Source organism: Xenopus tropicalis, chromosome 6, assembly GCF_000004195.4.
Source record: "Xenopus tropicalis strain Nigerian chromosome 6, UCB_Xtro_10.0, whole genome shotgun sequence".
Classification (NCBI taxonomy): Eukaryota; Metazoa; Chordata; class Amphibia; order Anura; family Pipidae; genus Xenopus; species Xenopus tropicalis.
In genome coordinates, this window is record NC_030682.2 from 70,951,150 (window position 1) to 70,964,589 (window position 13,440).

At 36.9% G+C, this 13,440-nt stretch overlaps 1 protein-coding gene across 3 annotated transcripts in view; it reads right to left on the minus strand.

Annotated features, from left to right (window-relative positions):
* The window catches only part of dnah5 (dynein axonemal heavy chain 5), a 251,633-nt gene that overhangs the window by 112,755 nt on the left and 125,438 nt on the right, over positions 1 to 13,440 (minus strand). For all 3 annotated transcript variants that reach the window (XM_031903686.1, XM_012965451.3, XM_031903687.1), the window contains exons 28-31: positions 10,919 to 11,157; positions 9,101 to 9,341; positions 7,615 to 7,814; positions 3,512 to 3,665 (exon numbers count right to left, since the gene is read on the minus strand). In XM_031903686.1, the coding sequence (XP_031759546.1) occupies positions 3,512 to 3,665; positions 7,615 to 7,814; positions 9,101 to 9,341; positions 10,919 to 11,157 (834 nt within the window). The remainder of the gene's footprint in view (positions 1 to 3,511; positions 3,666 to 7,614; positions 7,815 to 9,100; positions 9,342 to 10,918; positions 11,158 to 13,440) is intronic.

Genomic DNA, 13,440 nt, shown 5'->3' on the forward strand with positions numbered 1-13,440 from the left:
ACTCATGGGAATCTGCATCTGATGTTCATGCTCCCTTGCTGGTAAAAAACTTTCATAAGAAACATCCTGAAAAACCAGCACCTACTTGCGCCCGGAGGTCGCACCTCGGGGGGGGGGCAATGTCAGGCGATCCGCACTGCTCGCGCTAAGCCACCCGTTCAGCGCATGCGCGATTACTCACGTGCACCCGTGCGTATCTGCGCGCGCATTGACGCAGTCACGTCAGCATGCGCACGCTTCAGCGCATTTTTGCGCGAAAACAAGCGCATCGCGTTTAAAAAGACGCCGCGGCCTTCAGTCCAGTGCGATGTGATCGTCTTTACTGATTGACACTAAGCGGTTCCTGTTCCTGATTCTGGTTTTGACCCCTGCTTTTTCTCCCGACTTCGGCTCCCTTCTGATCCTTGATTGAACTCCCGGTTTGTGACTTCGGCTTTGTACCTCGATTCTCCTGTTTGCTGCCTGTCCTGACCTTTGGCTTTGTTCATCATACTCCTGTTTGCTGCCTGTCCTGACCTACGGCCTGCCTTCTGACTTCGCTTTGCTTGATCCTGTTACCTGTTTCCCGCTTCCCGCACCAAGCAGAGACCTGTGCACCAGTTACTAGCACCTCTGCTATTCCTCATCTGAGCTCACCCTGTCTGCATATCCAGGATCTGAGTACTCAGTGGGAAGCGTAGGGGAGTGCTTCAGTCATCCTTTCCTGTAATCCAAGCATCTGGCAGAGGTAAGCCTGACAGTTCCCAAATGTTACACAATCAGTCACTGGCTGACTACATATTCAGGGTTAGAACAAGTGGGTGGAGCCAATCCATTTCCACCCATTAAATTTCATTGGTTTATATTTAAACTGATGCCATTATTTAAGTATTAATTCCAGGGTTGTTAAACTTTCCAGAGTTAGTCACTCGGTATTTGCCATTCAAAATGGTGAAGTGTAAAATGCGGTCAGTCTCACAATTTTTATGCCAGGGTGCCCACTGTTTGTCACTGGGTGACTTTGACGCAAGGTTAGAAGTGTTTTTTGCAAAGCTGGTCACTGGGGGACTGCAGTTCAATAGGAAAAGTGGGTTGGGCCACTAACAGCCAATCAGATTTCATCCTTTGAATTTTATTGGTTTAAATTTAAAATGCTGTCATTCTCACACTATTTATGCCAGGGTGCCCACTGTTTGTCACTGGGTGACTTTGACTTAAGGTTAGAAAAAATGGGCTCACCCACCAACCACCAATCACAATTTACTTATTGACTTTTATTGGTTTAAATTTAAACTGCTACTGTTCTTTAACTATTAATCCTAAGGTCCCTAAACTTTGCAGCCACCAACCGCCAATCAGATGTCACTTGTTGACTTTCAGTGGGGAAATTTAAATTGCTGCCATTCAAACACTGTTAAAACCAGGGTCCCCAAACTTTGCACAGTAGTTTTTACTATATAACTGTGGTCCAAAGTTAGAAAACGTGGGCAGAGCCAACAACAGATCAGATTTCATTCAGTGACTTCACATTTTTCAACCCAACATGATGTTCTCAAACTTCCCTTTCTAGTTAAAAATTATTAGTGTTATTAAAGTTATTTTTAAATGAAATTGCTTTTGAAAGCAGCATTTGTTGAACGCTTGGTTGTTACTTTTTAAACAATGTTGCAAATGCTAGGCTCCTTCAGCAAGACAGGTCTGTATAATCTGCTACATTCTTTCAAACACCTGTAGAGGGAAGCACAAAAAAGTGCATTGATGCTGCAAAAAAGCACTTTTGATGCTATGCCATACACAAGATGTTTCAGGCCACTTTCGTGGCCTTTATCCACACTTGATAACACTTGATAAAGGGCACGAATGGGGCCAGAAACATAGAGCAGCCTGAACATTAAACTGCCAGACAAATAGCACAATACCATTATTCATAAGAGATATGAAATGTGGTGGGGAATTATGCACTGTACATTGGTCATGTTGAGAACACAAAACCTGAACAAAGGTGTATATGCAAAAAAATGTATTACATGAACAGAAAGGTTTGCAAATGTAACATTTCTTACCAGGCATACAGTTTACATAAGCAAACACATTGGTCACAATCTATTCACTCCCTATAATAAAGAGCATGTACATGAATCCCCTTTCGTTATGCTTTGGAAAACATACTTTGTGGGGTTTTTTCCTCTTAGTATAGAGCTATAGGTAATGTAAAAAGAGAATAGTATTCTGATGACTAGTGTTGAGCTAATCTGCCCATTTAGCTGCAATTTTTTTTGACAGGTGTCATTTTTTTGATGTGCGCAAGAATTTTTTTTTGTACCCATTTCGTGAAACAATCCGCCAATGGTGAAACACGCAAATTCAATGCAAATGCATGCCAGGTGATTAATTTGGCTTATCACTACTGATGACTACAGTGTGAAAAGGATAGAGCCAATCCTTGAATTGGAGTGAAAAAGGTGGAGTGCTATGTGCACCAAAATAAGCCCCACTCACATTTATAAGCCACACCCATTGTTATTAATAAGTCCCACCAACAATTTATGGTTTCAGAAACCCAATTCTGGGTTCAGTGCAGATGCGCAATTCAACAGCAGGGAAAAGCAAAAGCTCTTTTGGGCAGGGCCCTCTTCACCTCTTGTATCGGTAACTGATTGCTTTATATGTTACTCTGTATGTCCAATGTATGTAACCCACTTATTGTACAGCGCTGCGGAATATGTTGGCGCTTTATAAATAAATGTTAATGTAAATGTAAAAGCAAGCCTAGGTTGCAATGTTGCAAAGTTAATGGCTGGCAGTGTATCCAAATAAATGGTGAAGTGACCATAAATGGACAATGATCTGTGCAGTGAAGTGTGTAGTGGAGGAGGGGACAGTGACCCCAGAGGGATAACCCAACCTGCGAATTGAGTAGGGGAGTATTTTCACTAGTTACATAATATTAACCCAACAATTACAATAAAGTTCATCTTTTGCAAAGTCTGACCACTTTTGTAACTTTGCAGAACTGGACTCCCCCTGTCAGTTCAGATTTGTGATTAATACTAGGTGGAATGGAAAGAGGTTGAGGTGCCATACAATAGATAGCAACAGGGAGCAGGGGGCCAAAGTGCCAAAGCATAGTAGTTGTGGAATTTAAACTCGGGTTAACTATGGTATGGCAAACCATGGGAGATGGCATTCCAGTAATTCAGAGCTTTCTGGATATATATCGGGAACTATCAATAGCACTACAAGCTCTGTATTACGGGAGTCCAAAATATTTTAAACCCCCAGGCCTACAAGGCAAATGTTCTGGCAGAAGAAACTGTTTAAGAAATATGAGTTTTTGTTGTAAAGTATTTCCTTTTCTTAAAAGTAAGAAAACATTAATCAATTAATTATATTTTATTTAAATTTGAATGTATTTAAATTTTATTTAGTTTAAATCTTTTTTAAATAGATTTGATTCAAAGGCACTTAGAAAAATGAAATGCACATATATTGACCAGGAAACTTTAGTGAAGAGGCGCATAAACAAACTTACCTTTGGAAGCTGCTTTGCGATATCACCTCCTACAAAAACAGCTTCTAAGTAAATCCACAAGTTCTGCACAGTCATCCAGCTTTCTATTATGTCTGTTGTATTTGAGAGGTAATGAACCCATTTCTGGATCTGTGCTTTAAATGGAGTATTGTACCTTCAAATATCAGATATGTCATAGTTAAAAACACAGGAGCAACCAAACAATTTTATAGCAAATATAATTACATATAACTATTGAAAACACAAATTAAAACAAATAACAGCTTGTTAAAACACAATAAGAGGCTAGGTGTTATTAATTGCCTTAAACTTTCAAATTGATTCTGCTTCTATAAACACCATAGTGCTGATTCACTAAGGTGCATTAAAACGAGCGCTATTTATAGCATGTGTTAAAAATTTTATCGCATCTTATTTTTCGCATCTTAAGGCACGATTCACTAAAAGGATATTTGCGTTAATTTAGACACGATGCTGTTTGTATTATTTAAGTCACGAAGACTATTTTCATGCGGTATTTGACGCAACGTGCGCTAATTAACGCAGCACGCTACTTGATGCACACGCTAATTAACGCATGTGCGCTACTTTTCGCACGCACTCCATATTAGCCATACACAGCATTATGTTCGGAAAACTACTTTTTTTAAAATTACCATTTCCCTGCAAACTGGAGGCTACATCACTCTAGGGCCAACACATACTTGAATAAATCACACTGCAAAGTCCTTGCCAAAAGCTCATGAACTGTACATTTTTTTTTTTTTTTTACCGCCTGCTCCAAGTCGGTGTTAATTTTCACACAGACTAATGCGATATTTAGCACAAGTGTTTGTGAATCATGCGTTAATATTAAATGAACGCATGCGGTTGCGCACTAATTAACGCACGTGATATGTGACTTAACGCATGCGATAATACTTTAGCGAATCGCGCATTTTTTCGCATTTATTTTAACGCAAGAAAACCATGCAATACGCGTTATCGCACTTTAGTGAATCAACCCTCAAGGGGCAAATTTAGTTCAATTTTAATTATTTTAAATTCAAAATTTTCTAAACTCGACTGCTCAAGATTTATTAAATGAAAAAAACTTGAAGAAGAACTTGCCACCTTAAAGCAAGTATTTTTAAAATTCAAGCTATTTTAAAACTTAAGTTTTCAAGAAAAAGATCTTGAAGAATCATTAGAAATAAGGAGTAGTGATGAGCGAATCTGTCTTCCTTCGCTTCCGCATAAAATTTGTGAAACAGCAAGACAATTCACAAAATGCCGAAAAATTTGCGAAACGCATTTGTCGCACAATTTTTTTGTCCAATTTTGATGCAACCACGCTCAGTTTGATGCGCAACCATTTTTTTTGACGCATGGCTAATTTTTCTACGCCGAATTTTCAGAGAAGTTTTGCAAAACAATTGTCTGATGGCGAAATGTGGAAATCCTCTGATGGCGAAATGCGGAAATTCGCTGCGAATCCATGCCTGGCGAAAAAATTTGCTTATCACTAATAAGGAGTAGAATGAGATTTTCGTTTGGTTTTTGCATGATTGTACACGATAAAGTTTTTACATAAATAACACAGTGATAAGGAATACATTCTGTGTGTGCAGATTTACCCACAGCCCCCCCTGACTTGGATGAATTCTGTCCTCAAGCTAGACTTGGTTACTACTACCACAGCCTTAAAGACAGAGCCACCTGTTTGGCTGTAAGAGCAGTTCTTTGTTATCTGTGCTATGAAGAGATACCTCTATGCTCTCCCACTATTAATGCCTAAACTCATACATTATTATGTTGTATGCTCCTGTGTCACAAAGTCTATAAAAGCCCTGTGCTTTTATAGACGTGTCAAATTAGCCTTACCTTTTTACCTTAAATGACCTTCAGTATCGTATCTGAATTTCCATAAAAAAAGCATCCAAGTTTTTTATATTTTCCAAATTTGGCAAAATTCAAAAATACTCAAATTCGAAATTTAACACATCTCCCTGCCCTAAATAGTATGGTATTATGGTATCTAGTATACATAAATGCCAGTGCAAGGCTACTGGTTGTTCCTGTGTTGTTGTCTAATTCTCTCTTTCTTGCCCAGCTACTAACTGCATTCTTGTTTGCAGTCTGGTTTGCCTGGGTTTTTGTTTTAGGTTTTCTCTGGATTTTGGTTTCCAATCTTCTCCAAAGTTGTTTGCGTCAGGGTTAATATTGTGAACTGTAAACCACATCTACTTTTGGTGGATTACCCTTGCTAGATCCTTGACTGTACTCATCAAGCTTCTATACAATATTCTTCCTGTTCTGATATTCCAGCCTATTTCTGCTGTCACTGCTGGTTGCCATTCCTGTCTTGAAATGAGGTAAAAACAAGTACTAGGGGTAAATATTATGTTAAGTCAGTTTTATGACCTATGACGTAATAGTTTCGTCATAGGTCAAAGGTCTGCATTTTAAACACCAGATGCGACATAAGGAACATGAGCAATGCATTTCCTTTGTTACACAGTATAGCGGGAGCAGTGAAGCTGTGGCCTCTGCATTGGGGAAGCACTGGGAATTGCTTTGCCCTGAAATTAAAGAATTTTATAAACCTCCATCGATCTCCTATCAGAGAGGGAAAACAATGGAAAATCAACATATATTTTAGTCCGAAATCATGGGAAATGTTCCCTTGTTTATCACGTAATCAATGTTGCTATGTAAAGAAAGACATTATGTTTCGGCACCCCCAAACTGCACATACTTTTCAATGTGTCTATGTGGGTGAGACCACATTGCAGATAAAAACACTATTACAACTACATACAACACTATAACAACTATAAGAAGGGGCCATATTAAACTGCCTGTCTCCAAACATTATGTTGAGGTTTGACATACTGACTGGAACAAGTTCCCCCACCTAGACGTGGGGGAAACCGGAAGCTAATAGTAAGAAAAAGGAAGGTGTGTTGGATCCATCAATTTAAGATCGATTATGATTTATATGTCTTTTAATAAAAAGCATTTGGTTCTACAGTTTTTTTTTATTTATTCTGGGGGTTTTTTTCAGTTTTTAGCTAAGGTTGGGATATTGAGAATGACTGAATTTAGATTTGTGCAATTATATTAAACTAGGTGTTAATATTATATGTTAAAACTTGATAATTATGTAATATGCTAGTGGTAACTTCCTGTTTTGCACTTTAAAAATGGTAGTACCATTACAGATTATATTGTGTTTGTTGATCTGAGTACTGCGAATTGTTGCGCTGCTTGGTACAATAGACTATTAAAATAGATTTTAATACATTTTTTTCTAATTTTATATATTTTGGTCACTGTGGCGGTGACAATTGTTTGGGTACCTCATATTAAGGGTTGCATATATTTTCATAATATATATATATATATATATATATACACATACACATTATTTACATTTGTTTGGGGTTTTTGCTTTCCCATATACCTAAACAATATATTCTCTATAATGTATCAGGATTGTAAGAAGATTTTTTTACCTCATCAGAGATAATTAGTAGTGTTTTTCCATACTGATTTTATCTCACACACCAGCTCAGGGACTGAAATCATAATCTTACTTACCGATATTCAGTACTGACTTACTGATATTCAGGTGACATCTACTGGTGATTACCAGCACCTTATGTACTAATTCAGTGTGCACAAGTCAATACCCATTGCATTGTTTGTCATAAAACATATACTCTATATATAAATATATACATATATTATATCACATATGAAGCTCATCAACACTTGCAATAGATAAAGCATTATTTGTAAAATCAAAACTGTAAATTGAAACTTAAGGAACGCTAATTTTTTAAATTTAATTACCACTCCTTATTACTGTAAATGTAAACTGGATAAATAGAATTTATTCAAATACATGGAGTTATTTCAACTAAACATTTTATATCAGCAGTACAAACTTTAGCAACCACTTAATACAAATATCAGATTCAAACAGTTTATGTATGGAATTTGTTGTCCTAGAAGCTGTCGTGCAAAACTATTTCGGGGAACAGAAACCCTTGGTAGACAGCATTTTCCTAGATAAATTGATTACTGCTTTAAATGACATACTTTTTCCATTATTATACCTGTTACTCATTAATGATCCTAGGATCATAAGACTGTCTTCCATACTGGCAATAATTTCAGATGTGCTGTCTCCTCTCAGAAGTAGTTCTCCACGAGTTTTGAAGTTTGCAAAAGTAAATGTCTTGTTGTCCCATTCAGCAATCACTTGTTTTAATTTCTGTTCAATGTCTTTTTCTTTTACTGCACTAATGCAGATATCCTACATTCGGGAAAAAACAGGTTACTGATAACATAATATTCATTGCACAATTTAGGAGCATTTAAAAAAAAAGGAGAAATAAAAAGATTAAGAGGAGGAAGGCAAATAATTCACAAACTATAAAAAACAAAGACCAATTGAAAAGTTTCTAAGAATAGGTATTGGTTGAGAGGGAACTAGTTGCCAAACTTGCTTAGGGCACCAGAATACCTAGTTCTACACTGGCATTAATGACCCATGATGTATTTGCAACACTAGATCAGTGGGTTAGAAAATTAAGAATGTTATAAATGTAATGGATATAATACTTTAAAGGAACAGTAACACCAAAAAAATGAAAGTGTATCAAAGTAATTATAATATAATGTACTATAATGTACTGTTGCCCTACACTGGTAAAACTGGTATGTGTGCTTCAGAAAAACTACTTTAGTTTATATAAAAAGCTGTTCAAATTTAAAAAAGGGATAAATGACACAGGTTATATAGCAGAGAATAGTTAACTTCTGTAAAACACCATTGTATTCTACAGAGCTTATCCATTATCATCTATGTAACCTATGCCTATTCTCCTTTTTTCCAGCTTGAATGGATGTCCCTATGGCTACACAGCAGTGTATTTATTTAAACTATAGTAGTCCTTCTAAACCAGGGTAGGGCAACTCTACATTATATTTTAAATACTTAAAAAAATTATTGGTGTTACCTTTCCTTTAACAACAAATTATTTTGGGGTATCATATACATAGGTGTCACTTCTATAAGGTTGATACTAGAAAAACACATCCTTCAGTTATATATTGATAGTCCCACCTCATATATTTAATTTATATTTTATATATTAATTTCTCTGAGTTTCTAAATGCCCTGTGTAGCAGGAAGGATAAGTTACCTCCTTAGTACCTGTACTAAAGAATCACAAATAGCAAAATGGCATATTTCACAAGGTTTTTACATATAATACTATGTCTTTCTATAATTCAATCATATTTAAAACTTCCACAATAAAATTTATTTTTTTTCAGTCAGATAGCACACAGGTAGGACAGGGGTGTACACAAACCCTTCAAAAGTAATATTCAACTGGAGCAACAGCAAGACCCTATAAAAAAACAACTGCCCTGGCAAAGCAGCAGTTATGTACAGAGCAGAAGTAGACAGTTGTACAGATGAAAGAAGTGCAATATGTGCATATTTTTATACATTCCACATAACAGTCCCTCAAAATATTTAAACATCCTCCTTAAAATTGTATATAAATATGATTAGAACTGACTGTGCAGTACCTCAATCTCTTCTTTGCATTTTAGTAAGGGGGCTTCCATAATGTTCCTCAACTTAAAGGTTTCGTTTTCCACATCAAAGCTATGTCCTGTCACATCAGTAATACGCTTCCAGTGTCGTGCCATCATTGCTTTGTTTGACATGAGTTCAAGAAGAGGGCAGCACTCACTGAAATCATCTATTGTCTTCTTCAAATCTAGGAAAGCTTGCCACTCCTTTAAAGCTCTTGGAAGCTTGCGGCATCTGTCGATACAACAATACTATTGTACTGCTTACATGTCCATGTAAAAACAGTAGCTAAAAAGTAATTAATGTTTAATAACACATGTACAAAGGCCAATAAAACACTCAAACAAGTAAATATTTTATTGTCCATTATTAGATATGAGCAATTTTTTCTGTTAGTACAATTTCACAGTGAACGTATAGGTTTTGCCTGCAGAAAAAAAATCTTCACAAATCAGTGATAGAATTTCACCATGCATTTTTTTGCATGCATGTTTTTTTTTGTGCTGGAAAAAAAACAGAAAAATGCCCACATCATTATTATGCACCCCTTCCCTTCCACAAGAACCAGTTGGATCAGAGTGTCCCCTGCCCTCCTCTCCCTCTCTCTAAGGAGTAGTGATGTGCAGGTCAGAAAAAATCAACCCGCACCCAACCCTACCAATCAAACCTTTAACACACACCCAACCCTAACCAACAAAAGAAAGAGTGTAGGCTCCCAGCCTGACCCGCACCCAACCTGAATGAGCAAATTTCAACCCAAACCGCAGGTTCACTACTAAGGAGATTTCCCAGCACCATAAAATCAGCAACAAGGGCCTTTTATTCTATTTATTTAATTCTGCTTTGATTATAAATAGCTACTATAGTATCTCTAGTTATGCTCCTTACCTTTTTCCAGGAGCCTCAATAAGGTACCCACAAACTGGCAGATATGAAGAAGCATAGATATGAACACTTACAGGTGTCCATAATGATTAATTAGGCTAAGCAAAAAATCAGTCAAGCAGTCAACAGCTTTGCACAGGTCCCCCTTAAAATCAGTTTCTTGTACTGAGTCCTTAAAAGTCAGATCAGTTTGATGTGACCAACCATTAAATAGTGACTATTTTGGTGGCCAAATCAGATCTGCTGGTTTGGCAATTTTTCCAAAATTAATTCCAGAGAACAAAACTTATCTTAGTTCTTGAAATTTGTATTCTGCTTACCTAGCAAAACATTTTTGCTACACTACATACTGTTAGTATGCTAACAATCCATGGCAACATTATTAAGTTATACATTGATTCACATAACATCTGCTCTACTACATTTTATTATTAAAAATAAGGTTTTCTTTGCAGAGCAAAAATATTTTTTGTACATGTTGTACTTTTTACAGTGAACATCCCATGTTAAAGCTCTTACAATAAGCACAATAACCACAATAGGTTGAATTCTACAGCTTGCTAAAGAAAGCAACAACAGAGGAAAATTCTGTAATATAATGCCTAATGTTTAAACCAAGATTTATTCATACCACAACCCAGGTCAGCTGGAATGTTTATATAGAGAATCAAAGTATAGAAGTATAATGCAGTAATTTGTTCAATTTGTCAGACTGAGTGAAAATGCTATAGTGTCTGAAGCATCAGACACTTCTGTTTAAAATATTGCACACTGTTATAAGAATTAGGCAGGCTTGTGCTTTTTCTTGATGAAGATCTCTGTTATATTTGTGTTTAAAGTCTTAAGGGTCAGTAAGAAGCATGAAATACAGACAGCAGTGGTAATACAATTCATATTATCCACACTTACATTTCAATCAGCCTTACCTGTTCTGAAACTCTAGTAGTTCACTGTTGATCTTTTCAATATTCACATCAGACCACAGAATATCATAATAACCATTCACTATTTCAATGACATTGTTGTACAAGCCATACAGTTTCTGCAGCAAGTTAAGTTGCTTTTTTATTTCCAAAAGTTGAGGATACTGAGTAACTTGAAGACCAAAAAGCTCCTCTCCCCCAGTGTAAGTTATGTATTTCCGATGCAAGTTATCAAATCGGTTCTACAACAATAAAATATAAATTTTCACTGCCAATTTGCAAACATATATGAGAAATACACATTTCAAACACTATTGGTGATACAGTAATAAAACTACTGGTGCTATACCTTGCAGTAAAAGTATGCACACATTTATCTGTATTCATTTTTATTCAAACACAACATTTTTAAACATGCATGTGATTGCTTTGTTTACACATTAATTAGAACACACGGTAGTTTATCATGCTAAGTCACGACCTGTAATAAAGGCTTCCAATCATAGTCAAATCTAAATGCTATATATTCTGGAGTATTTTTGTGGAGAAGTACATTTGTTCTACATTTAACCAGAACCCAATGCAATAATATAACCTTCCTACATAGAGGTTTGTCAAGAATGCCCCCAAGCTGAGGTTTCTACTGTAATTCACATTTTTTGAAAATATTCCATGTGCCGCCGCTGCAGAGAGTTTCTATCGATGACAGCCCCCCTGGGCAACGTGCCAGGGGGGCTGTCATGAGGGTCCTGCAAGCGATCGTGTCGCAGGACCCTCCAGGAAGCAGCAGATGCGATTGCATCGCGTCTGCTGCTTCCTGCTTCCTATTTCCCCCCCTAGCGCCGGCCCACTGGAGGAGGAAGCGGCGATCGGGTGCTGCAGACAGGTAAGGTGTTTGGGTTTTTTTGCATTTACACACTTACACACACACTTACATACATTTATACACACTTACATACATTTAAACACACTTACAGCACACATTTTAGCAGTTTTTTTTTTTCCATTTTTCACACTTTTATACACTTATTTACACTCATATACACACTTACACACTATCACACAACTTTTACACATGTACACACATGTATACACAAACACTTTGGGGTTTTTTTTGTTTTGTTTTTTCATTTTACCACTTTGTTTTTAGTTTCTTTTACCTAAAAACTGTTTATTTTGACAGCTTGACTATTGGATCAGATATTCTGACCACTAATTACACTGTCATGTGACTTATTTTGTTGTTTCACTGATTTGCACAATTTTTGTGGTTTTATCGCATTTTATCCCTGTGTTCCTAATCTGTTTTTAGCGTAGCTTTGCCAGGTGTAACTTTGGTGTACAAAATTAACCTATTTTGAATTCATCAGAATGTGTACTTTCCACAAATATATGGTTTTCTGGGGGTCTGTGTATAGTTAGGGGGGGGTTACTGCACATAATACACTGTCAGGGGGCTCTGTTTGCAAAAGCTGAGTTGGCAGGCGAGAAATCCATATGCGCTATTTTCATTTTGGGGTCAGTACATACAGCAGACTTTGGTATATCTATGCATATTGGGCATCAAACTGTTCAGTAGACCTTAGGTGGTCCTATTTGGGGTGATTTGCCTTTGTACGCAAGAAATTGTGTGAGATAAATGCGGCAAATTGCAACATTTTTAGGCGATTTTCTGAAATGTCATAAAAACCAATAACTTTAGTAGGAAAGCTTTGCAGATTGGTACTTTGGTGTAGAAAGGACTCTTTACCCTTGTTGGATTTGTCAGAATGTGTACTTTCCAAAAATATATGGTTTTGTGGGGGTCTCTGTATAGTTAGGGGAAGTTTCGGCACATAATACACTGACAGGGGGCTCTGTGTGCAAAAGCTGAGCAGGCAGGCGAGAAATCCTTCTGCGCTATTTTCATTTTGGGTTCAGTACATACCCGCAGACTTGGGTATATCTATGCATATTGGGCATCAAACTGTTCAGTAGACCATAGGTGTTCCTATTTGGGGTGATTTGCCTTTATCTGATCTTTATCAAGAAATTGTGAGAGATAAATGCGGCAAATTGCAACATTTTTATGCGATTTTCGAAATGTCATATAAATCTGCAAACTTAGGAAAGCTTTACAGCTTGGTACTTTGGAGCAAAAAGAAATGTTTACCCATTATAGATTCGGGGGGATGTGTACTTTCCAAAAATACATGGCTTTCTGGGGTGAGTGTACTTTTTATGTAGCATTATCCCACATAAAGGATGTAAATGTGTTGATTTTGCAGGAGCTGAAATGATACATCATATGGGGGTATGTTCACATTGGGGCCCCTACATGCCACATATTTAGCTAAACCTATACATATTGGGCATCAAACTGTTCAGTGGACCCCTGGCGTTCATATTTATGGTGTTTTATTTGGTTACTTTATGACCTGTAGGAGATAAGATACTATAGACTGGAAGCTTTGAAGCAATTTTTTAAAAAAATCACAAATTTTGATAAAAACCAATAACTTTAGGAAAGCATTGCGACTTGATAG